A 25,110-nucleotide genomic window follows, 5' to 3' on the forward strand; every position below is an offset into this window, starting at 1 on the left:
AAAACAACTCTCCCTTTCCAGTTTTTTCTGCCCATTCCATCGCTCACAAAATATTGGCTCAACTTCAGATGCATTAAATTAACCAATTTGACCCAAGAATTATAGTTTACCCAATTATTTTTGTTCTTAGTGTTTTATTTTTAATTTTAATTAAAAATAATCAAAATTTTTTATATTTAAAAATTAGTGAAAAAATCATATTTTATTAGTAAAATATAATATTTTATTATGATAGGATTAATTTAAACGTTTTGGGATTAATTTGAGAAAAAGTTAAAAAGTAACTTATTTGGACTTCATTTTGAGCTTTTATCACAACTCACTAGACTCGCTTTTTCCAGGTTTGAGTTGCACCAATTTCACCCTCCTTGTGGACTTGGACGAAGTGTTTTTGTGGGCGTTACCCCAACCACGGCCTCCAAGGCCCAACGTTTCCCATTTCGGCCGATGGATCTCACTGATTAAGCGAATTGCCCATTGCCGAGGTCTGGACACTAGTGGAGACTCTGGAGAGGAACTCGAAATTGGAGGCAATGCTACTTGCGCTGACCTCAACCAAAATCCGACCGTTTATCCCCTACCCAGTTGAAAATTTCCTCCATACCTGCCCAACAAACCTCAAATTCTCCCTTAATGCTCCTCCAAATTCTCTCCGAAGCTTTCCAGTAGCAGCCAAGTCTAAACAGACCCACCTTTCCAATCCCCATAATAAGACTCAGGACAATGGCATCCCAATCGAAGACCTCAAATTCATTGCCAAATTCAAGTCCAGATACAACTACATTCGCGTTCTCGAAGTTTCTCGTAAAGCCGACCACCCTCTTGCCGGTTCTAGACTCCTCCTTCTAGATGCCCCGGGAAACATCCACAGCATTTCCTTTCGCTTCAAATTACTCACTGATACCTATTTCGACGTTTTCGCTACTTTGCCTCCCATTTTGCCCCCTGGACCTGTGGCCGTTCTCGGATTCGGGGCGGGTTCTGCAGCCCGTTTAATACTAGAGTTGTATCCAGACGTGGCTGTTCACGGATGGGAGCTTGACCCATCTGTGATTGCAGTGGGCAGAGAGTATTTTGGCCTTGAAAAGCTCGAAAAGCAGCACTCGGATAGGCTTTTTATTTATATTGGAAATGCATTGACGTTAAAATCTAATGTTAAGGACGGGCTTTCGGGCATTCTCGTTGATCTGTTTAGCAAGGGTAGTGTGATCCCCGAGCTTCAAGATCCAAACACTTGGGAGGAGTTAATCAGGTGTTTGAGGAAAGGCGGGAGAATCATGGTGAACGTTGGTGGTCGTTGTGTGGAGGCGGAGGATAAGAGAAGGGATGGCGATATGGTTATGGAGGATACTTTGAAGGCAATGCATCAGGTATTCGGTGACGATCTTTTTGTTTTGAGTCTTGGAAATCAAAAGGATGACAGCTCTGTTGCTCTTACCGGTAAATTACCGGATTCTGATGCATGGAAAAAGGTGCTTCCGAAGTCATTGAGGTTTTATGTTGATATGTGGGCACCATTTAGTTGTTAGTCTGGTACGTTCTTAGTTACCGGTATTGTTTTTATGGTGCTTGTTATGCAATTGAATTTGCAGAATGAGAGGATTTTATGGAGAAATATATTCATGCGCTTTTTGTGTTTGTGTTTATTCCTGTATGAACTTGCTTATCAAGAGGATATTTTTATTTTGTAGTATGTTCTTCCCTTCTGTTTTCTTCTCAGCTAAAACTTGTTTATTGGTCAATTGGTGTGATTGTAAAGATGAAGTATAAGGTAGTTACAATGTGGTGCCATTGGATCAATAGAATCCTAACAGCCTGTTTGGGAGGAAGTTGTTGGAGTTAAGTTATGGGTTTATAAAGTAATGGGTTTGTTTGGGAGGAAGGTTTATTCAAAGGAGGTAAGTTTTTTGGAGGCTCACCAAATTGGTGGATTAGGCGGTTTTGATACATTACCTTACTTTTGAAAACCTCCATACACCCCATCCGAGTCTTCTTCCAATACTGCATGACCCCATGAACTCCATCATCCATTACTGGCACCTGGATAAGAAAAGATACATGTTCAACCTAAGTTGTAGTCTTTATTTTGCGTTCATGTTGAGCATGTATCTTTATTTTGCAGGTTCAAAAGTTTGCCATGCATTTTTCATCATCATCTGACTCACAAACAATCATAAACTCTGTAAAGGTGTGACTATATTTACTCAGTGTTTACCCAAGTTTCATAGGGACTATACAATTTTTGATTTAACTGCATCAATCTACATGGATTTAATTGATGATCATATATTTGGAGAATATGGATATTAAGGAAGAGAAAACCAGTTCATGATTTACTCTTCTGTGGAGCACTATTATGGAGTTATCCTTTGTTCTGTAAGTAATTTCTATAAGATGATGAAGCATTTACGCTCTGTTTGGGTGGGGGCGAGGGAAGGGTAAATAATGGTAAGGAGGGGTAAGTAACTATTGTACCCCTGTTTGGTAAGAGGTGAGTTAGTAAAGTATAATGTTAAGTAAGGGTAAGGCTTACCCTTCCTTACCCCTTAAATCTCAATTTTTCTTACACCCCAAATTGGGGGTATAAGCAGGGGGAGGTGAGAGCTGAAAATTACTTTATTTTTTTTTTCTATTGTATCCTTAATTTTTTATTAAAAATCTAATTATATCCATTAAAAATAAACCTAGCGTACCACTATAAATAAATGTTTTCTCTCTCAAGTGGCCATACATAATTTCTCTGCTTTCAATAATTTGTTTTTAAATAGTTTGTTATAATTATTATACTTCAATTATTATTTTTTTATATATTCTTTCAATAGTTTGCTTCAATTATTATTATTTTTTTTCTAAATAATCCATTTTTTATTCAATTTTTGTTAAATTTGTGCATTATTGTTTTGATTTATTAATTTTATGATTTATTTATAGTGGACCATTATTATTTGCAAATTTAAGATTTATCATAATGAGTTTACCATTTAATAAATTATCTAATAAAAAAGGGTATTTTTGTACTTCTAATAATTATTTATCCTTCTTTCAACTCTTTCACCTCTTTCCAAACATGAAGAGTATACATTACCTTTTCTTATCTTTCCATTAATTCACCTCTTTCCAAACATAAGATTTTTTTTATTGTAATCTTCTTCACCCTTCCCCTTTCTTACACTCCCTCATTCTTCCATTAATTACCCTCCCCTCACCCCATCCAAACAGAGCCTTATTCCGTACTAGCACTGTTTAGTCAGTGGGGGCAATAGCTCTTGCACTTCCATAGTAGAGTTAGGAATTAAAAACTTGTACTTTTGGGCAAAGCTTTTATGATGTAATTCAAAAAACTATTCATACCAATATAGTGTAATTTCCATAATGGTACTGCAAAGTCATGGCAATTTGAATCAGAAGATGTACATGACAAAATCTGTGTTTTTCTTTGTGATGTCTTCTATTTGTTTCTACCCTGGAAGGCTAGAAGGATGTCAGAAATATTGGACTTACAAATAGCAAATTTGGATCGCAAATGATATCTCCATCTGGGCATATCTTTATGAAGGCCACTCGTGAGAGGTGATGAATTAATCATGTCTTTGACTTGATTTATTGTGTCTATAAGATAATCTAAAATCATAAAAATACATTGGAAGACTGTAGCTGATCCTTGAAAAGAATGAATTGTGCAGACCTGTTGAGGAATTGAGCTTTCAAATCCTGATGGGAATTATAAGCCTGTAGTAGAGCCCACATCAAATCGTCTTTTTGAATGTGTAAATGTGAAAATGTGAAAGTGCTGCAGAACCGCTAAAAGTACCTGAGACATTTTATCTTAATAACCAAGTGATGGTATTTTCTCCTCTCTGTAATATGTTTTGATGGTTATTCATTTACTACTGGCATTTGGAAATATTATTTTCATGTTTTATCAAATATTGGCTGTTACTGTAAATTTCTTTCAACAGTTAGTGAATTTCTTCTGTTTTCTGATTTTAAACTTAAGCTCATACTTTTTTTCATTTTTTTTATTTAATTTCTGATTAGTTCTCTAATTAAAATTTTGATAGCTGTGTAATGCTTTGGAATCTTGTAACATGCAATGATTATAAGTCAATTCCTGCTATCCTTATATGTGAGTAAATGATCTGCGATTCTCTCATTCTTCTCTTGTGTGGGTTGATACTTATACGCTTTGTAATTCATGTCCCATTAATTCATTTACATTTGAGTAAGTAATGCAGTTGGTTTTCAATGACCTGTTTGTAGTGAAAAACAATTGTGTAAACCAATCCAAAAATTTCATAACTACATGCCAATGAAGTGTGGTTTAGATGGCTATAACTCTTAGCTTGCAATTCTGAATTCTGTGCCGCATTTCTTGTTATCACCAGATATGTTGATGGAGGAGACTAGGAGCTGTGATGAGCAATGGTTTTGCAGCAACCACCAAAGTTTTGACTCTTGTCGTCTCTCATCTCATCTTTGAGCTGGTCACTTAGTGTAAATACAGCAACCAGATTTTCTATGAGAATTTTCTTTTTTAGGTATGGTATATTACTTAACCTTACTAAACAACAGTTGTACAGGAATCTTAATATAATACTATATTCTCATTTCTATTTGATCATACAATGAAATTCTTGGTTTGACTCATAATCAGTATCTGACATTGTTCTTGGCTGTAAAGAATTCATCTGTTGGAATATGATAGTCTAGAATTAGAACTGTAGGCGTTTTAATCGGGCAGCTTTCAGGGTTGACTTCTTATGCACAATCCAATTAAGAAAATCATCTTTACTTTCAGAATCAAGGCCAAAATTGTGATGGGTCATGATTCTTTATTTGTAATCATATCTCTGAATCATGATTCAGTTTGAGGCTAGCTCATCTTTTAGTCAAGATTCTGAAAAGGCCTATCTGTTGCTAATGCCTAATTTAGTGGTAGTAAGTGGAGCTCCTTTTTCAATAAGAATCTGAATCAGAATCTTGTTAGTAGAAATAGGAATCAGAATCTGCTATACGGCATATGGAGAGGCTAAAATTTGTACCTCATCGGCCTATTAGAAATCTATGGCTACCAGTTGGCAATAGGGGCTCTGAACCTTTCAACCAAGAGACCAAAATGCAAGGTTGAACAACACAAAAATACTAACCTAAACACGTTTTAGACCAATCTCATGTGATGCCACTGAAGAGTGAACTCAAGCTCATTCAAACTAGGGAACAGCCGAATCAATTTGTTGATTTTCCCCTCTTCTCCTTTTTTTTTTTTTTTTTTTTTTGTGCATGATGGGTTTGGGAATATCCAATGTGTGCTCCACCATATAATCTAATTTATCAAGAGACGATGATGATATAATTATTGGGTATCAATAAAAACATGTACAGAGAAGTGGGTACAAAAACCATTTTATTTTCTTGTCCTACATGTCACTTGTTTATGGAATAATTGCTGCAAAATCACAAGGGAATTTATAGCTTTTCTTTTTAATAGTTTCATTGCAGTTGCAGACTGATATGGTGTGACTATATAAATAATAATATGATTAAATATAACCAATAGTGAAGGATATATAATCTACAATTATCTTTTTTTAGCATATAACCATTAACATTATGTTCTTCCTCTTTGGTTGATCAAAACCTCTCATATGCTGTAATCTGACCCACATTGAAGAAGGTACACATTAAGAAATATTGAGTAAATTGCTGAATGAGACCACAGACAGCAGAGTGTAGAGCCCATAGCTTTTCTTGGTCTAATCTCAAACTAGAATAAGACAGCATTCTAATGAACGGAGGGGGATTGCTGTTAACAATTTAACATATTAACCTGTCGTCTTGCAAAATTAAGCAAATTTTAATCATTTGCTACATCATAATCTCCTAAGAGACCATATTAATTGGGTGCATCCATTAACCACCACCCCACCCCTCACCCCCCCTGACAAACAAAAGAAAAAAAAAGGTTTCTGCAGGATAATTTTAACTCTATACTTTAGTTTTGTAACTTTATCATGGAAATAGCAATGAATTTTTTTTTTTTTTTTCATTTTTGACACTTCTCAGATTATTCTAGATGAATCTTTTTTTTTTCTTTTGCGGTCTTAATTATTTATATTGAGAGAAAAATAACCCTTTTTCATGTAGAAAAGAAATGATTAATTGTATGAGAAAATAGTTCTCCAGATAGAATTGTTATTAGTATTATAGTAGCATGCAATTGCATAATGTGTTCTCTCTTTCACTTTCTCATGATTGGCCTACACATACACACGGACACATGGGGATTAAAAATGCTTATCCTGGGGAAGGAGAGGTGGGGGTAGCGAGGAGAAGAGAGGACACTCATCAGGACAGGGACCAGCGAAGAATGGTCGGGGAACTAGAAGGGACGAACGACTACATTCATCTATCCTTCCCATTACCCCACTTACTGAGAGTCTACACCTTCTCCCCTATTATTCTTCACCTAGCTATGCTCTCTAGCTACCCTTTCTTTGTTCTATTTTCTCTCTCTATATATACCAATGCATAATTCCTCATAAATTATGTATAATTAATAATTATCTTTATTTCCCATCATAATTCTCTACTCAAACTTTCTTACTTATTCATCTTAATTAGTCAGCAAGGCAATAAGGTTCACTTATATAATTCTGCTTTCCTACTTATTTTATATCACTTTTATCATTACACTTGACATGAGATGATTTTATTTGTTATAATTTAACTTCACCGACCAATGGATTTTCAGCGCAAAATTCTAATCATGAATTATTAGCATATCAATCACTCACATCAAGTAGGATAACAAAATCTTAAAAATTAAATGATAAACAGAATAAATAACAATAATCAACATCCTTCAAAGAAAATTGGTTGATAAAAGGGCTTTGATGGTGCTTTACCAAATTACCACTATACTAAGAAACAGGATAACCTAGTCCAACAACAGCAAGTGATGGCATAATGGAGGAGCGGGACCTTAAAGCTATGAATATCTTCAAAATTATTCAATGGCGTCATACATGGAAGTCACAATCGTGTAGTCATGTCCATGGCTTAATATCGACCGATTCGTGATAGCAACCCTACAACACTATCTAGGGCCACTGTATTTAACCTGTTCACCTACACTTGGGAGAAGCATATATATATGTCTCATGAAGCACAGTTTGTTTTCGCAGTGGTCTCTTTCCCAAGGCGTTCTACCTTGAGGGTCCTGCTTCTTCCAGAACTATGCTTGAAATGATTGACCTCAACAAATTTTTTTCCTATAGAATGAATTTTATTTACTACTTAGAATTCATTAGCTTATACTCAACTAAATTTTTATCCCAAAAATTTATTGGAGTTGACTATATGGATTCTCTTTCTCCACTCCTTACAAATGTGCAATGCTTCTAAGTCATGTTGGACATATATGAATTCATTAGCTTATAATTAAACATATTTCCAAATAATTTTTTTTTTAAAGAATGAGTGAAGTGTTTTAGCTTTAAAAGCTATTGATCTAATTAGCTCAATATTAAGTAGTAATAATATAAAAATTTCAGGTTAAATTGCACCAATCGTCCTTGAACTTAGGGTCATTTTCATTTTTGTCCCTAAACTTCAATTTCTTAAAATAAAATCAGTCAATTAAGTTTTATTTCAAGAAAAGTCACTCTTACCTGCAATAGCAGGTTTACTAGTTCAAAAAAATAAAATTACTATTTTGTCCATCTCTGAAAAGAAGCAATCTCCTCATCGAGATAATCATCCTCCATAGTATGCTCTGGCTTAATTTGCGAATCAGCTATAACTTCCCCAAGAGGAGCAGAGAAGAAATCTATGCCACCACAGAATCCCATTTCATCGTTGATTACAAAGTGGGGAAAGACTTTAAAGGGAAAGTTTCAACATTTAGTGGAAAACCTGTTATTACAGGTGAAAGTGACCTTTTTTTTTTTTAAATAAAACTTAAGTTAGGTGATTTTATTTTAAGAAATTGAAGTTTAGGGACGAAAATAAAAAGACCCTAAATTCAAGGACGATTGGTGCAATTAACCCAAAAATTTCACTATGTATAGCAGAAATCTGTTTCTCATGTTGATCAGTATTTAAAATGATCCATATGGTTATTACATATGCACATGGAAGTGTTTCTATCTTCAGCATTAGTTACCATACTCGACTTACACTGGAAGTTACATAATTTATTCTAAAGCTGATTTATTAATAACCTGCTAGCCGCAGGTCCAGTGCCAGTGTTTACTGAAGGCACTTTTACTGAGACGAGAATTCAGGATATAAATACAAAGATGGATATCGATGAAAATTCACAGAAGATCAGATAAGTACATTTACTGGTTAACCGCAAATGCCACACGAACGATAGTAATCTGATTAGGCAATTATATATCCAACTGCTACGATTAATAAAATATTGAATGGTTTCAGTACCATCTCCTGCAGGCACATTAGAATCAGTTTACACACACTTTCTAATCAATTAGTCTCGTATTAATTGTAAATATCTAATTATTAAAATAGATAAATAGTGGTAATTAATTATGTAATGATGATCTAAAGAAAATTGCTTATATTTTGGGTGTCTAAAGAAAGAAATTTATTCTCCTACTTATATATTATTTGTGTATTACCATGCATTATGTGGGATATTTTAGTTAAAAAAAAATGATTGCCCAATTTTCTTTTTGTCCATAGTGGATAGGAATTAGGGCTATCCAAAATGACGTATATAATGCATTTTATAAGCTGACGTATATAATACATCTATATATATATATTTTTTTTCTTCAATATAATTAATATCTAAAGTCAGCAATTTTATGATTATTCCATTGATGAACCATTCAATATTTTGAATTTTTTTTATGATCAAAATTTTATTAATAATATTTAAGAAAAATTTAACATGGAAACATCCAGCTAACTCAGGCTGGCAAACCAATTTAAGTACACCCAACCTAAACATTTTAGTATTATTATTGTTATTATACTTCCCTTTTTGTTATATTTACTTTAATCATAAAACCTTATTATGTTGCAACGAAAAGATAAATTTTCTTAACATGGATTGGGATCTTCCTATGTCAGTGATGAATAACATGATAGTTTATGTCCATCTAATTAATCTGAATTGTTAAATTCAAAATTCATCACAATTAAAATTTTATGTTAGTATGATTATAAATGATGACAAAGTAATCTGAATTAAAGTGCAAATTATTTTGAGGGAAATTGCAATAATTTACTTACAATTAAATGTTCTAATCAAAATAGCATGATGTATGATGTTTATGTTGTATAAACTGTGAGGGAATCCAAGTTTAATAGTTGTTTATCCTTATGTTAGGAGAATAATATAAGAATTGCCATATAGTGCATGAGAATTAGAGATATAGTGGAATGAAAAATGGGAGGCATCCCCACATCCCTGATATTATTATTAGATGCATGGTCATAGCCATTCTTTATAGTGTACCTTCCATTTATCGCCTTTGTCTTTTGCCTCCATTTCTTCTCCATCCACTAAACGCTCTTTGCCTTCTTCCTCCCCTAGTTACTTTTGTTACTGAATTTGCAAGTCTCTTCTCTCATTCTCTCTCTTCTCCAATTAGGGTTTCCTCTTTGAGGATTCTCCTGTCATCAATCCGTGAAGCTCTCCCTTTCATTGGCTAAGGCTACGTTATCTTGGGAAGGAACAAAGGACATATAGCTCTTGAAAGAGAGCTCTTCAGGGGAAAAAAAAAAAAAATACTTCTCTTTTTATTCATCTGATCAAAGAAACCTAGATCACAAACAGGTAAATATATGTAGCTTCTTTATTCCTTTACTATGCTAATAATTCTTTTCTGTTTTTGTTGTTTCTGGGTAAGCTAAAGGCTAAGAGACACTAGAGCCCTCTGGGTTAAAGCCTCGGATTTAGGGCTTTGCTGTGTCCATGTACAATAAAAAAAGATATAAAAAAAAAGATATAAAGAAATATAAACTCACAATTACGGTGAATTGCACTATTCAGATCCCATGTTCAAGAACAAATTTCAGAAGGATATTTTCAGTTTTTAATCCCTCATGCAGATTAATTCTTTCTAATTTATGTGCATAGTATGTGTGGAGAAAGTATATATTTATGCGAGAGTTAATGGATTATAGAAAAGACAAATTGGAAAATAAATTAAGGGGAGACATGCAGAAGGCAGTGCTGGGTTGTGACTTGTGAGGGTAAAGTGTAATTGTCTTTCAGAACTTAAATAGGGAGGTAAAAGAATAAGGGAAGAAAGCATGACTGAAAGAGCAGTTTAGGGGTAGTTAACTAGCTGCGAAAAACAAGAAAATGGCAATTAATTCCTAGATTTCAGTATTTATGCGTGTGTGTGTCTCAAACATTTGTGTGTGTGTGTGTGTGTGAGAGAGAGAGAGAGAGAGAGAGAGAGAGAAGATAAAGTAGAGATTTTCTCAAATGGGTGCTTGAACTTTTGAAGCTTATAGAGATAATATAGGATGGCTTCTGCTCAAGCTTCATTACTAAGCAGAATCATATTGTAGGAGTCTTGATGAGTACTTAAGACAGTGAGGTGGTGGGAAAGAAACTGAATATGCAAGAAAAGAAACTAAAGGAACTGCAAATATTCTTTAACAGGCTAAGCAATAACAATCTTTCTAAAAATCTGAAAATTGAGGACAAGCAGAAAAAAAAAACAAAAAGAGGAATAAGCAGTCTAATAATAGTTTAAATTTGAGGAAAGCTTACAAAAAGATTGATGGGGTTACTGCACAATACTCTCCTTGTTCAGAGAAAAATGGCATCATCCAGCTCATACAATTCTCCCTGTGCTGCCTGCAAGTTCTTAAGGAGGAAATGCCTGCCTGGCTGCATTTTTGCACCTTACTTCCCACCAGAGGAGCCTCAAAAATTTGCAAATGTCCACAAGATCTTTGGAGCTAGTAATGTGACCAAGCTCCTGAATGAGCTTCTCCCACACCAGAGAGAGGATGCAGTGAATTCCCTTGCCTATGAAGCCGAGGCACGAGTAAGGGACCCAGTTTATGGGTGTGTAGGTGCCATCTCATTCCTCCAGAGACAGGTTCAAAGGCTCCAGAAGGAACTTGATGCTGCCAATGCTGATCTGATCCGCTATGCTTGCAATGAAATCCCAACCGCATTGCCTGCACCGCCAGTGACAAGTTCAATTCAGCATATGGCTCCTCGTCAAAGGCCCGGTGATCAGTTTAATAGCAGAATTGGTAATGAAGGAGGTTTCTATCAACCTTCTGGCAGTATGCCTCTTCATTATAATTTTCCTTGGAATGATAACCCCACTGGGGGTATCAATGAAGGAGGAGGAGAAGGCAACATGTGAATCTAGTGAGAAATCAAATGAATGATTTCTAGCTACCCCAGCGCATCACCTGCTGGAACTTTCTCTTGGTATGGTATTATAAGGTTTCTAGCTAGGTAGCCTCACATGGACTCTTTAGCTAGAACACTTAATTAAGTTCATTGCGTGGTAAGTTTATTTGGTCGGTTTGGTAATTATACAGATCCTGCTGAAACCCAACGAGGTATTTTTAGCATGGCATTTGGGACCTAAATAAGGCTGTAGAGCTTGATTAATTAGCTAGTGTGTGGCTGCTGAACCTTTTGCTGTCATTAGAGCAACTCTAGGCATGTGCATGTGGTGAGTTGCTAATTCTGTGTCATTGTTTATGCTTAAGAATAAATGATTTAACATTATTCTAAGTTTTAAAGAGGATTCTCTAGCCTAAGTCTACATCTCTACATCTTATATAGTCCTCCTTTATACTATATTTATTCTTAATTTGTTCTTGAGGACCACTTTATTTGCATTCTCAAAAATTTTATTCAACTACTTTTTTTCCCATACAATATTTCAAGAAGACCCAGATTAAAGATACATCCAAATTCAACTCCAAATTGCACCTATAACTCATCAAACTTTTTCTTATAATTTTCATTAGGCCCCCAATTAACAATATTTTTCTACATATAATAAGATCATAGGATTAGATTTTTAAACACTATATGAGCTTGTCAAGTTTATTTTTGAGCATTATATATTGCTCTTTTTTGAAAAGTTTTTACCTATGCTAGCTGAAGCTCTGTAATTTTCAGATAATTAAAGAAAAGGGCACAGTGTGAAAATCTGTTGGTTTAAATTTGTACAGGTCCATGTAGAGCTTGCGATGAAAAACCAGGCTCACCTCTCATTTGCTATGGTTGCAAAAATATCCAAAACAGTAAGTCACAATTTTTTGCCCCTCATTGGATCCGATTCACAAAAAAGTAGCTGCCCCTCATTGGATCCGACTCACAAAAGTAGCTGTTCTTCCATGTAAGAGGGTTTTCAGCTTTTGTTTCTCCGAACCCCTTCACTAATGCTATCATCCACAACATTTGCTAGACAAAACAGTGCCTCAGCTCTCTCTCTCTCTCTCTCTCTCTCTCTCTCTCTCTCTCACACTCACACTTTTGTCCTTCACTCGTGAGCTCTAAGTCGCAACTTTTCTTTTTGTAGCTTGATCAATTTCTTCCTTTAATGTGTATATGAAGATACTGTCCAAAAAATCAACAAAAAGATTTGGATGATGTGCCCATTATTCTTTTTTTAAAGAAAATATAGAAGGGTGCAATTAAACCCAGAAGATTTAGGGTTAGGGTTTGAAATTGCACTTAAAAACAGTCATCGAGGATCAGCAATCAGCATATGTACAGCATATATGAAGAAAAAAGGGGTCCAAGCTACCATTTTGTTGAAATCCAAACAATTAATGTTCATAACAGGGAAGAAGGAGAAAGAGTTATGTGTGGTCTGAGTGTGAGAAGACTTTCGAATTTCCTTGTTTTCTTCGACTGTCTAATTCTTTTCATTCCTTTCTTTTTCTTTCTTACTTTCTTCCTCATAAGAAAAAAAATACAAACCTTCATTTATGTGTCGTTCTAATGTAGCAGTACAGAGCTCGCATCACTAAACACGACCGTCTCTTCTGTTTCTACTCCACTTTTTGTCAGTCTCCCTTAGCTCCACACATGAACTGATGAAGCACTATTTTTGCATATCTTCTTTCGCTGTGGCACATATATATAAACACTGTAACACTCATAAAAATCAAGAAAAGTTAAACTGTCCTTCTCTCTCTCTCTCTCTCTCTCTCTCTCTCTCTCTCAGTCGTTTCTGGATTTGGGTTTCGCAGTTACAGTATGGAAAAAAGGAACGTCTGTTTTCCTCCAATTCATCGCCTCCTTATCAGCCACCACTTTCTCGAGATCGCCAAACCCTTATCTTTATCTTTCTTGGAAGTTTTGGAATTTGGGGCACCAAATCTAATTAATTTGGAATGTGTGTGTTTATATAGAAATGGATGATGGATCGAGGGAAGAGGGGTTAATTAAGGGGTGGGTGTGATGTATGTACTGTTGGATCAGAAGGGCAAGTCAGTGTGGGGAGAAGTAAGGCTTTTCTGGGGTTATTTTTAAGCTTTTTCAAGCGTAAAGAATGCAACAGTTTGCGATTCAGAATCCATCAAACCTATCAATCTTTCTCTCTGCAAAACTGCAAAGACGTGAGAAAGAAGCAAAGAGCAGGTGAAAATGGCAGGTTTGAGATAGGACAAGCTATCCTAACAGGATGTGCGGGTCCTATCTTCTTATTTTTCTTTTAAAATAGAGGAATAAAAATTCTTGTGCTTGTGTTCTTCCTCCTCCTGGGATTTTGGATTGCATCATTTGTGTTTTTTTTTTTTTTTAATAATATTGTTGCTTGTTTTCTTCTTTCACACACACAAGTCTTCAATGTTAGAAAAATTTTAGAATACAATTATTGCATATGCAACACTTTGTTATAGCAATTATGGTAGATCATATATTAATTTCATTATAATTAATTGTCAAAATATTTCCTAACGATTGTATAAAATTCTTTCACTTACCAGTTACCACTCATTATATATTTTCATCACGTGATATAGACAAAATGACTTTAATTCAAGTGATCAATGAAAATAATGGATTCTTTTAAAATAATTCATTTATAAAAAAAATAATTCAATTGAAATTTTTACGTAATTATATCTAAATTTTTTAAGTTAAAAAGAATTAAATTCTTTTCTTTTAAAAATGAGAATGGATAAAAATGAATTAATTGAACTAATTTTTATAAAATTATAGTTTTGAAATAAAAAAATATGTATTATTTATACTAAGAACAAGGTTTCATTTTGAAACATGAAGAATAACCAAATTTACTTCCCATAATCTGTGCTTTTGAGGGTAAGGGGACAATTTCACGTATATATGAAAAGTCACGATTCTGGCTTAATCTTGTACTTAAAATCTTGCAAAAAACTTATGTTTAATATCCTCTAATTTTCTGATTAACATATATATATATATATATATATATATATATATATATATATATATATATATATATATATATATATATATATATATTACCCGTGTGGCCGAGATATTATATATTACTTGACTATTTTATGTAGGATAATAAATAAGGTTTATATACGCAAATGAGTTCCACAAAATAATAATTACCTAATAATGAGTTAAAAAAATAATTAACAAGCAATTTTTTTAAATAAAAATATAACTATAATTATATATGTGGTAATTAATAATTAACTTGCTATTTTATGTCAAATACAATGTTGGTGAAATAATTAATTTCCTCAAAAAATTATATATTTAAAGCTGACAGAAATAGGAATTTATGTGTGTACACTTCGAATGCGAATATATCTTTGGCTTACAATTATTAAAATACAGTACAAAAATATTTGTAATATTAACTTATCCAATACATAACAAGGAATTTTAATATTTACGTTAAAATTTGAGTCGTTCACATCCATATCAGGATAGTAATAGTTGTTTGGTGGTTCAGGTGGGATCAAATTTAAGATTGATTTACGGTCTGACCAGTTCGATCAGTCCAATTGGCCCGATTCAACACTATGACATCTCTGTCTTGCAAATTTCTGTTTTCCCTCTAGCACTTGGTACGGTAAGCGACTCATAGAATAACATTCAATCTTTCACAATCATATTATTGATTTTTATTTTATTTTATTTTTTAAATATATGAATCGGAGATTTTTAGTGGTTTGGAGTCATCTTCTATGTAAAGATTGTTTTTTTTTTTTTTTTTCTTTCAAAATAAAACTACCACAAAACGACACTGTATTTTTAGAATCCGATTTCCATGGGTCTGTGTAACTTAATCCAATTTTAACTTTGATGTAAGCTAAATTTCATATAGAAATTGAGTTTTATGATTATCAAATTAAATATTTATATAATAATTTGTATAAAATTAATAAAAGTATATATAATGAATACACAAATTTAAATATTTAATTTAACTATTATAAAATTCATTTTGATATACATATACAAACACATATTAAGTTTGAATTACCAAATCATTAAAACTTTTTTTTCCTTAAATATATATTGAATGTCAAATTAATAAAAATATATTACTATTCGGGATAAGTAAGTTACAAGAATTAGAAAAATATAAATTAAAATAAAAATAGAGTTCAGAAAAAATAATAAGATCGAAATAAGTGGGATCAGATTAAAAAGTTTTTGCCATCCCTAAACTTTGATCAAATGCTAAACTAATCATGTTGCCCATCTTCGGATACAGGATACGTATCCAACTTTAGCCCCCAAAGCGCATCCTCACCCAAATCTAACGGGTATGCTTTTGTGCTTCTTGAATTTATTAAATTATTATTATTATTTTAATGAGCATTACAAGTTGAGTGCAAAAGCTGAAGCAAAGCGAAGCATAGGCGTATAGAAAGCTTTTACCGTAGGTATTTGGAACAAAGCATATGCACGCCGCATGGCACGCGTTCTAGAATCTGATTAGCGTGGCTAAGTAATAAAGCAATAATAATGATAATTTTTAAAAATATGGCTTTATAAAAAGTGTTTATTTTGTCAGATCACCAATGATGATGGGAATGATAGTTTCCATGGGCGTGAGTATAAATTAATAGAGGATTACGGGTTTAAGACACTTTCTTGATTCATATATTCTGTCTTTAGGAAATTGGAGATTGTGATTGTCCATCTATATCTTATATAATCTGAAGATATTGAACAGTCCAAATGTACGTAATAATATATATGGAGAGAATAAGAATATCTAGTTGTTGCAAGAGTTGTACACTCTAAAAAGTATTTTAAGGGGAAAGATCTAATACCTGCTCTAATCATATATATGCGCAGAAAGTGTTCATTTACAATATAATATGGCCAGATTTTTACTTGATGAAAATGACTATCACAATTGATTTAGCATCATCTTTATTATTATATTATTACCCATTTTCATTCTGTATAATATGATATCTTCAGCATTTGTTAGAAATGGAATATTACTTCCTTTTTTTCATTGACTTGTGAGATTGCACTATTATAAGTATGAATGATTTGATTTCAGAATCGAATCTTTTAATATAGAAGTGTTGCAGATATAGGGATGTTAAATTATGGAATTATTCAGGTTTTGGGTCTATTTGCATTGGTTTTTTTGAATTATTCTGGTTTGGTCTTAGTTTTGGACCTCGATTGTTAATACATTTTAGTTTTGGGTGTATTGAAATTGATCCCATAGCCTGAATTAATTAGATATTCTCATATTAAATTTTTCTTTGGACTTTCTAATTAATAAAATTTTTACTTTAAAAAAAATTTATTTAGTTCAACCACATGGGAAAACCAGCCCAGACATATAAATTATTTTATATATTCAGTAAATTTTACACATAGCAAACCGATGATGGTCCAAACAGATAATAACGATTTCTAATGAGATTGCTTATCCTGCTTTAGCTTGTATAGTATGCCATTAGAAAACAAAAATGCCCAAAAGCTACCCAAGTCCTCAGCAATTAGCATGGCCAAAACCCAGACGAAACCATTAGTAGGCCGTGCAGGCAGATGGATAGGGCATGGCCAATTCTCTAGTACCATCACATGCCCTAAAGTAAAGCAACAGGGAGCGGAAACCGAGGCTAGCCCTGGGGCTATACATTTTCCACCATCCAATTACTCCATGACGGAGAGAGGGATGGCCCCCCTAAGTCCCTAACTTGAAAAATTAGGCATTTATGTCATGCAAATTATGCCCTCCAGTTCTGGGCCATGGCATCCTAGGCCATGAATCCGACTGCATCGGTCGATTTAGGTTGATTATAATTTTGATAACTCTTTTTTTATTTCAATTTCAGTTAACTTTTAATTAATTAAAAGTGTAAGCAAATTGTTCAAAACAGCAGAAAGGACATAAGGAGGACAACCTCCTTCATTACAAACTCAAAACTCTGATCTGATGCAAACTTGGCAAGTAAATGAACTGCTATCATCAACCATTTAATGGAGAGGAGACTTGCCACAAGATGTATCAGTTAGAGCAAACTACATGGCCCAGCAATCAGTTTCCCAGACAAACCTGCTTGACACCAAAATCACGACGCAACCTGTAAACGATAGAGCATTGCTAAACCCTTTCGCCATTGCAACTTCAACAAGGCCAGAGACTTTTTTTGCTGCTGAACCAAACTTGTACTCAAACACAAGGCAAAACCAACGTTAAATTTCAATGAGTGAGATAAAGGAGGTTTTCAGCCTTGGTCATCTACATCCATGTCTTCCCTACGCGAAACAGGTGAAGAAATTTGTAATTTAGCATAGAGTCTGGCAGCCTCGACAACAACCAACCTAGGATCTTGATGCATCAACGCACAATTAGTATAAATTTTAATAAATGCCCCTAAACTTATATGATTATAATATTATAGCATTTCAATTTTAAAATGTAACATAAAACCTTTCAACTTTAAAATTTTGTATAGTAAAATTTCTCTCATTTTTAATTACTGATTTTCTAATTAAATGTTAACATGAATAAATCTGGTGTGATGCTTAGTTAACAATTTTCTTTCATTTATTGTGCAAGTATAAAATTATTCTATCTACACATGAGAAATTCTTTTTTTTTTTTACAGAGATTAAAAGGATTCAATTTACACATGATTTGAGAGAGGAAAGAGGAATGATAACTAAGTGTTACACTGAAACTATTGTTTAACTGAAAAATCGATAATTGGAGGTTAGAGGATTTTACTGTGTAAATTTAGAAAGTTGAGAGGGTTTTATGTTACATTTTTAAATTGAAAGATTGTAGGGTTGTAATTATATAAGTTCAAAGAGGGTTGTTAAAATTAACCCGCACAATTATATAATTTTGTTTTCTCCACGATGACAACCTGCTGGATGTCCTCAACTCGCAGCTTGCTAGCTAGTGATATAAACCACTCTGATGAGGTTACGTATAAGTTTCCAGCAGAAGATGTGGTACAGTGGCACTATGAAGAGACCTCGCTAAATAATATCGTATACCATATACATGTCATTTTTAGATTTCGTCCAGAATATAATGTTTTCTGGCGATCAAAAATTAATGGGTAAGCTCAAAATAACTTAAGGTTCAAAGGGAAGAAAAACTGCCGCATATATCCAGTTTATGACTGGATCTTCTTGACCTCCATTTTTGGATTTAAAAAAAAAAAAACTAAATGCATATATTAAACCAACCATTTAATTATTTAATTGTAAGCTTAATATATAATTATTTTTACGTATCAATGAAATTGATATTTAGTGCGTTTTCTTAATACTATTTTCCATACATACAAAATTCACTTAGAGAGAGACCCCAAATCCTTTTTTGGCACCATTTTGATTGATTGGATAATAAACCAGGCAAAAACAAATTTACCCCATATCCGCTTAAAAATTTAAAATTTTTATTGAAAATAATCTTACTGCCTGATATTTTCATATAAGTTTTATTAGTATTTATAACTATAATTTATAATAAAATTAAGTCCTTACATCGACTTAATTCTTTCATATTGGTACATTGCTGGACCAAAAATGGCTTAGTTCGATTTGATTTTACTTAACTCCAGCTGCAATGGTGGACGAAAATTCGAGCTACGATGGAATGAACAATATAGAGGCAAGAAATGTCAAAGCAAATCCTCAAACATGTACCTATATAAGAGACATTCCTCAATCCTCATGCAACTCTCTAACTCTAATCTCCAAGCTAACGTGATTATGGTAGATAATACATATGCACTGGCTGCACTAAATAATTTCTTCTCCTACTCTATAAAACACTGCCTTCACGTGTTTATCTCTCCGTCTCCTTAAACTCAACCTCCACCTCTTTGTCCTTCTGCACCATTTCTCTCTGCGATTCTCCAACTTTTCTGTACTTTCCCAGAAAAGCTTATACTACCTAATTAACTAAGCTTCCATAGCTGACCATCAACAGCAAAAGTAAAGGCCCGGTATGAAAGGCTTCAAAGGCGTTCTTCCTGAAAAGGGTGGTCCTTCAACTTAGCGGTGGCCGCCCTGTTACCTCTCTGTAGCACCCTCCTCTTCCTTGCAGGATTGCGACGCTCATTGTGTTGGCTGTTTCGACCCCAGTTTTCGAGATTTGTAGCCCAGTTCTGGTGCAACCTTCTTCATTGGCCTAGCGGTCGTGGGGTTCTTGGCGTCTGGTGCTTTTGGGATCCCTGCACTTTCTTCCCTGTCGTTGATGGCAAACTATTTTCGGGAGATGAGGGGCAAACCGCCGCCGCAGATGGAACAGGAAAAGCGGCGAGCGCAACAGAAGACGGGTCAAATGGGCCAGAAGGATAGAGAGATGGGCCAGACTGTCAAGGGCCGGGCCTAATAATTCCCAACAGATCAAGATGGTGGCGGAATGTAATTATTCATGGCAATGGGAATTGTCGTTGTAATAAGACAATTATGACAATTATGTAATAAGACAGTCGTCGTAGAAAGACTAGGAAAAATTTTGTGTATAGTCTTTTTTATTCAGATTTTGGGTATATATCCCTTTTTATTAAGCAAATAAATTTTATTTTGAGCGGATCATAGATTAGAGATGGCAATTTTTGGTATTATTTAAGTTAAGATTTTAAATAATAATAATAATAATATTTATTATTTAACACGAATTTTAAATAAATTTGAGATAAATTAAAATATTAAAAATATTAATTAAATTTACATACGAGTTCAAATATTAAAATTACAGAGAAATTATCGTGAGTATATTATTCGTTTTCATCCCTTCTAATAATTTATCAAAGTATGCATTGTTGATCGACTATTGTGATGAGTCTTTGGAAAATTATTTTCAAAAGACAAACTAGGGAGCAACATAAGGGCTAATCGTGTTCAACAAAATTAGTTGGGTTGGTAAAATAAATTTTTTATAAATAAAATTTAATTTTATTGAAAAAATTATTTATTCTAAATATATTAATTAAGACAATATAAAGGAATGTATTCTTAAAGTCACTAAAAAAAAACTTAATTTTGATACTTTAATCATAAATAAAAAAAGGTTCATCACTATCTTCTATTTGACTAAATCAGCTTGATATTATTATTATTATTATTATTATTAAACTGTTAAGGAAAAAAAATATATTTTTAAATATATTATTAAAGATTATTAAAATTTAATTTAAAATTAAATTGAATATATTTTACTTAAAAGAATTTTTTGTTTTTTAATAATTAAAATAATACTTTTTAAAAATATTTTTTTAACCTCAGAATTTCAATATTAAATAAGACTTTTGTCGAGTTCAAATTATTTCCCAATGAAAAATAAGTTGCCCAATATTTATAGCGTACCATGCCATCATAATTTATAAACAAGGGGCTCCCATCCTAATCTTCTAATTATGGGTGCTCAATAATCGGACAATTCATTTCATAAACATTATTATTATTATTATTATTATTATTATTATTATTATTATTATTATTATTATTATTATTATTATTGTGAATCAGTTCATAAACAAATTAATAAATAGATAAATAATTTTATAATAATAAAATGATAAATTATTATCAACTCTCTATAATTTGTTAAAATTAATTATTTAGTCCTTATTTCTTTAAAACTTAATTAAAACCTTATTGTATTTTGTAAAATCAAACTTTTTAAATTATTTTGTTAGATTTTTATATAAAAAAAAAATTAATCAACTTATTTTAACTTTAATAATAAGAATTAAAAAAAATATAAATAGTTAAAATTATAGAGACTAAACAGTATGGATATTTATATTACCAGGACTAAACATTATAAATATTTACTAACTTTTTTTACAAAAAAATTAAAGAATTTGATTTTATAAAATATATTTTAATTACATTTTAAAAAAATGGAGAGTAAATAGTTAATTTTGACAATCTAAGGACATAATAGTAATTTACCGATAATAAAATAAGTCAAAAAGGTACTATAATCTGTATAATTGTTGAGAGATTTAATGTATGCCTATATTGAGAAATATATTATTATCAAAACTAAGAGATGCATTTCTAAAGTAATTTAATCATCTGAAAAATACTACACAAGAAGTCAATCTAAAGTAATATTGTTATTCTGGATGTACTTCAATCATCAGGATAAGAACTAGATGATGATGATTGGTAGAGGGACAGCTTAATGGCTGCAAGCCACCCCCTGACCTGCAATGGTTGCAGGTTCAATCACACTTCCCTGGATATACCCACAAAAATAAAATGAACTTCATGTTTCAACAGTATCTGTTTCATATCAGTTTCTGAAAAAGAGTTGGCCCATACAATCGGTTGCTACTGAAAAGAATGGTGGTTTGTTTAGTAAAGTAGCACCACTGCCTGAACTGAAACTTGGGTACCTGAAGGCTAAAGCAACAAGTTTTGCTGGTCTGACAAATTTTAGTTTTCCAGTAACGATAAAGTGTCAGTTCTGCATGGTTATACACAAAAAAGGGTGAAATTAGTGTCAGTTCTGCATGGTTATACACAAAAAAGGATGAAATTAGTGTACTGCAAAAATTACTATTTTTGAAAACGAAAAGAGATTAAACTGTTTATTGGATGGGGATATGTCATGCTTTTAATGGGGCCAATCTCATAACTTGCCAAACCAAATCATCATTCTGAGAGAACTGTCACTGCTGTTGAAAGCTAAAAGCTTCTAGCTTAATCCTTACAAATTCTGTAATAATGCTTGTCTATTTGTCATTTACCTGGCATTTTAATTCTTCCATTTCCTTTCAAATAGATCAATACAAAAAAGCTTACACTGCAAAGAACAGAACAGGAAGATGAGAACGGGAAAAAAAAAGGAACTCATCAATACTTGTTAATTATGGGAAGGAAGTACAAGTTATAAATACAGTCCACTAATGAAGTTTCAAGTACATTGAGACACTGCCTGAAAATGAAGGGTAAAGACAAAGCAGATAGAATGGGAGTGCGATTTCTGCTTATATAATAAGAGAAATGAACAAGTTAGTGACATGGGAGAAGAGTGTGCGCGAGCAACAATGGCATCTCTGTTTGTAATGTAATGTTTGAAATTGATCCCTTCATTTATCAATCAGAACACTGAGATGCTGCTGCTGCCAACTCTCAGACTCAGCACCTTCCCAAGTTATTAAAATATCAGCATATTAGATAGTTTATCATCATCTAATTTGTGTAAGCTTAGATGTGAGTATGCATATGTTTCTTTCCAGACATTAGAAGACATTTGACTTTCTTAGCATTTAAAGCATCAGGTATAAGACAAGGTCAACATGCTACCTTGTTAACAAAGGTTTCAAGTCTGGGGGAGAAAACAAGCAAAAATTCAACTCAATCTAGAACTCCTATGCATCATAAAATCCAATTTAATGAGCATTAATTTGATAATGGAAAATATTTAACTGAAATAATGAAAAATCAGTATCTATCATTTTATGCTCATTTGGTCATGTGAAGCATAGACATATGGAGCCTCCAGTTAGGCAAGTAGAGCATATTAGGTCAGTAGGTTAGAGGATAGAAAGAAGGCAAGTAGAGCATATTAGGTCAGTAGGTTAGAGGATAGAAAGAAAAAAAAGGGGTAGATCTAAATTGACTTGGAGAAGAGAGTAGTATAACATGACCTATAAGCATTATTATACTACAGGCATTACACATTTAACCCCAAAATCGTTTAGAGTGGACAAAGCGAATCCATATAGCCGAAGCTAAATTTTTTGAGATAAAGTCTTAATTGAGTTGAGTTGATATCCTAAAAAAGATACTCACAAGGGTAAAAACCACAAAAGTTTGTATCATTCATCCCCTCTTATTGATTTTCCGCGATAAAGATTGCTTCCCAAAGTCACCACCACCCTCTCTTCTTCCTTCTCTTAGCTACTGTCTTTACTAATATTCTCTCCTTCAATGTGCTGACCAAGGCAAGCCTCATGTACCCTTTTAGTTGCTCTGAACAAATTCATACTAATTCCTACTCACATCACATCTCTGAAGGATTTACCATAGATCAAATAGCCTCTTTCTACTCACTGAACACATCCAACATTAAACCCTTCACTTATGGCGTCAAAGAGGACAATCTTGTATCTGTTCCTTGAAAAGATGTAAATGGCGCCCGAATTTACTTCTATGACGCCTCTTATAGAGTACAAGCGGCGACGCATTCATGAATATCACAGCGCTGCTCTATAGTGGCCAAGCTTGGAAAGTTGCAAATGAAGAGGAGCTATTTGTTGCTGGAGATATGATCAGCCTGCACCTATTTGGGTGCATTCAACTACAGTCTCAAGAGATAGTGACATATACAGTTCAAGAGATTCTATCAGCAAAACTAATTGGAATTCAGGGTTTAAATGGAAGATTGACTCAAAATCCTGGTTACATAAATGTACAGGTTTTATTCATTCCCAAGTAGAAGAATGGAATTCGAGACAGAAAAGCGAGGGTAGCCATACATGATAAGATTAATCTTTAAATGATTAGTGATTATTCTGTGGTTTAATGGTGTTGAATTTTGTAAATGAAGTGAATTAATTTTCTGCTCAGTATCTAAATAGAATGTTGTTAGTCTGTATTTTTTTTTCCAAAAAATTTGCTTCAATTATATCAAGGTTGCAATATCTTTCCATTTTGAAAAGGGAAAGAAATGCTTGGAACAATGTATAAATGGTAGCTTACGTGAAGCAAAAATTTCACGGTGCAGATTTCACCTTTGAATCTGAGACCAGTTGTATATAGTGTAAATGAGATTGATAAAGCCACAAGTAACTTCGATCTAAGCATGAAAATCAGAAAGGGTGGATATGGGAGTGTGTAATTTTGTTTTTTGAAAGAATGGCTATGATATCTCATCATTTTCAATAACAAGTTCATTATTTAACCCCAACTGTCTATATTTATTTGAAACAAAGTATATCCTCAGATGCCAAATCTGATAACAGGAAGTTGTAATGTAGAAAATGAAATCCAGCAGATCAAATGAATTCTATACAGAGCTCAAAGTATTGTGCGAGAAACATCACATTAAGGTGGTAAAAAATCACCTTGGTGTATGAATTTATTCAGAATGGATCACTCAGTGATCATCTTCATGACCCTCTGCTAAAAGGTAATGATTGATGGATGCTTCTTCTTCTTTGTTTTCAAGAATGCACTGACAAAAATTCTCAATAAGGGGGAAAAAAAACAGTGTAAGACAGCATTATAAGTACTAAGAAGGCTCGATTCTGTTTAAACAGTTACACATGATTAACATGAAAATGCAGACATTCATTAGGAACGTGAGATTCACAAGAATAACGTACAGAAGGAAGAAAGGGTTTCCTGGAAATGATGAGTTAGAAACAACAAAAATACTTATTGATGTGAGGGTAGATTATCTGGCAAAGGACTCCCATTGCACTCATTAGGAGGAGTTAAAAGAGTACAGCTACATGTTCTAGCCTATTACTTCCACGAGGTTCTGAAATTAGCAGCTCTCAGGTTACACCGCCATTTCATGGAATGCAAGAGCACACAAAGGCAGGGTATGTTCACCGGGACATAAAAACGAGCAGCATTCTACTTGATCAGGGACTCAGAGCAAAGGCATTCGACTATTTATAACTGTTTGATTGGTATTGGTTCTAAAAGAATTTTTTGTCCAAAGATTTTGC

The 25,110-nt window shown here is 33.2% G+C and overlaps 2 protein-coding genes and 2 pseudogenes across 7 annotated transcripts; all 4 read left to right on the top strand.

Moving 5' to 3' along the window:
* The first annotated feature begins 383 nt into the window (after window positions 1–383).
* LOC110642593 (uncharacterized) lies at window positions 384–4,611 on the top strand. Of its 6 annotated transcripts, XR_009145613.1 has the most exons (5): window positions 384–1,533; window positions 2,123–2,188; window positions 3,471–3,570; window positions 3,684–3,843; window positions 4,386–4,611. XR_009145613.1 is itself a non-coding variant. In XM_021794693.2 (2 exons), exon 1 carries the CDS (start codon window positions 534–536, stop codon window positions 1,527–1,529), a length of 996 nt encoding a protein of 331 aa, XP_021650385.2. In that variant the 5' UTR covers window positions 392–533; the 3' UTR covers window positions 1,530–1,533; window positions 4,386–4,611. The 6 variants fall into 6 exon arrangements, 1 of the variants encoding a protein (XP_021650385.2); XR_009145614.1 differs by lacking the exon at window positions 3,684–3,843; XR_002492485.2 differs by lacking the exon at window positions 2,123–2,188 and having other exon boundaries at window positions 3,648–3,843.
* Window positions 4,612–9,470: 4,859 nt separating this feature from the next.
* LOC110642595 (LOB domain-containing protein 25-like) lies at window positions 9,471–11,759 on the top strand. Its single transcript, XM_021794695.2, has 2 exons — window positions 9,471–9,808; window positions 10,800–11,759. The coding sequence occupies exon 2, from the start codon at window positions 10,806–10,808 to the stop codon at window positions 11,364–11,366; it is 561 nt and encodes a 186-aa protein (XP_021650387.1). The 5' UTR covers window positions 9,471–9,808; window positions 10,800–10,805; the 3' UTR covers window positions 11,367–11,759.
* A 7,275-nt stretch (window positions 11,760–19,034) lies between these two features.
* Window positions 19,035–19,805, top strand: LOC110642582 (oleosin Cor a 15-like; annotated as a pseudogene).
* A 2,644-nt stretch (window positions 19,806–22,449) lies between these two features.
* On the top strand, window positions 22,450–25,065 carry LOC131175238 (G-type lectin S-receptor-like serine/threonine-protein kinase SD1-29; annotated as a pseudogene).
* The last annotated feature ends 45 nt before the right edge of the window (window positions 25,066–25,110 follow it).

Source organism: Hevea brasiliensis, chromosome 17 (assembly GCF_030052815.1).
Source record: "Hevea brasiliensis isolate MT/VB/25A 57/8 chromosome 17, ASM3005281v1, whole genome shotgun sequence".
Classification (NCBI taxonomy): Eukaryota; Viridiplantae; Streptophyta; class Magnoliopsida; order Malpighiales; family Euphorbiaceae; genus Hevea; species Hevea brasiliensis.

Coding starts and splice junctions, on each gene's coding strand:
- LOC110642593 (XM_021794693.2), top strand. CDS start 534: ATGCTACTTGCGCTGACCTCAACCAAAATCCGACCGTTTATCCCCTAC.
- LOC110642595 (XM_021794695.2), top strand. CDS start 10,806: ATGGCATCATCCAGCTCATACAATTCTCCCTGTGCTGCCTGCAAGTTC.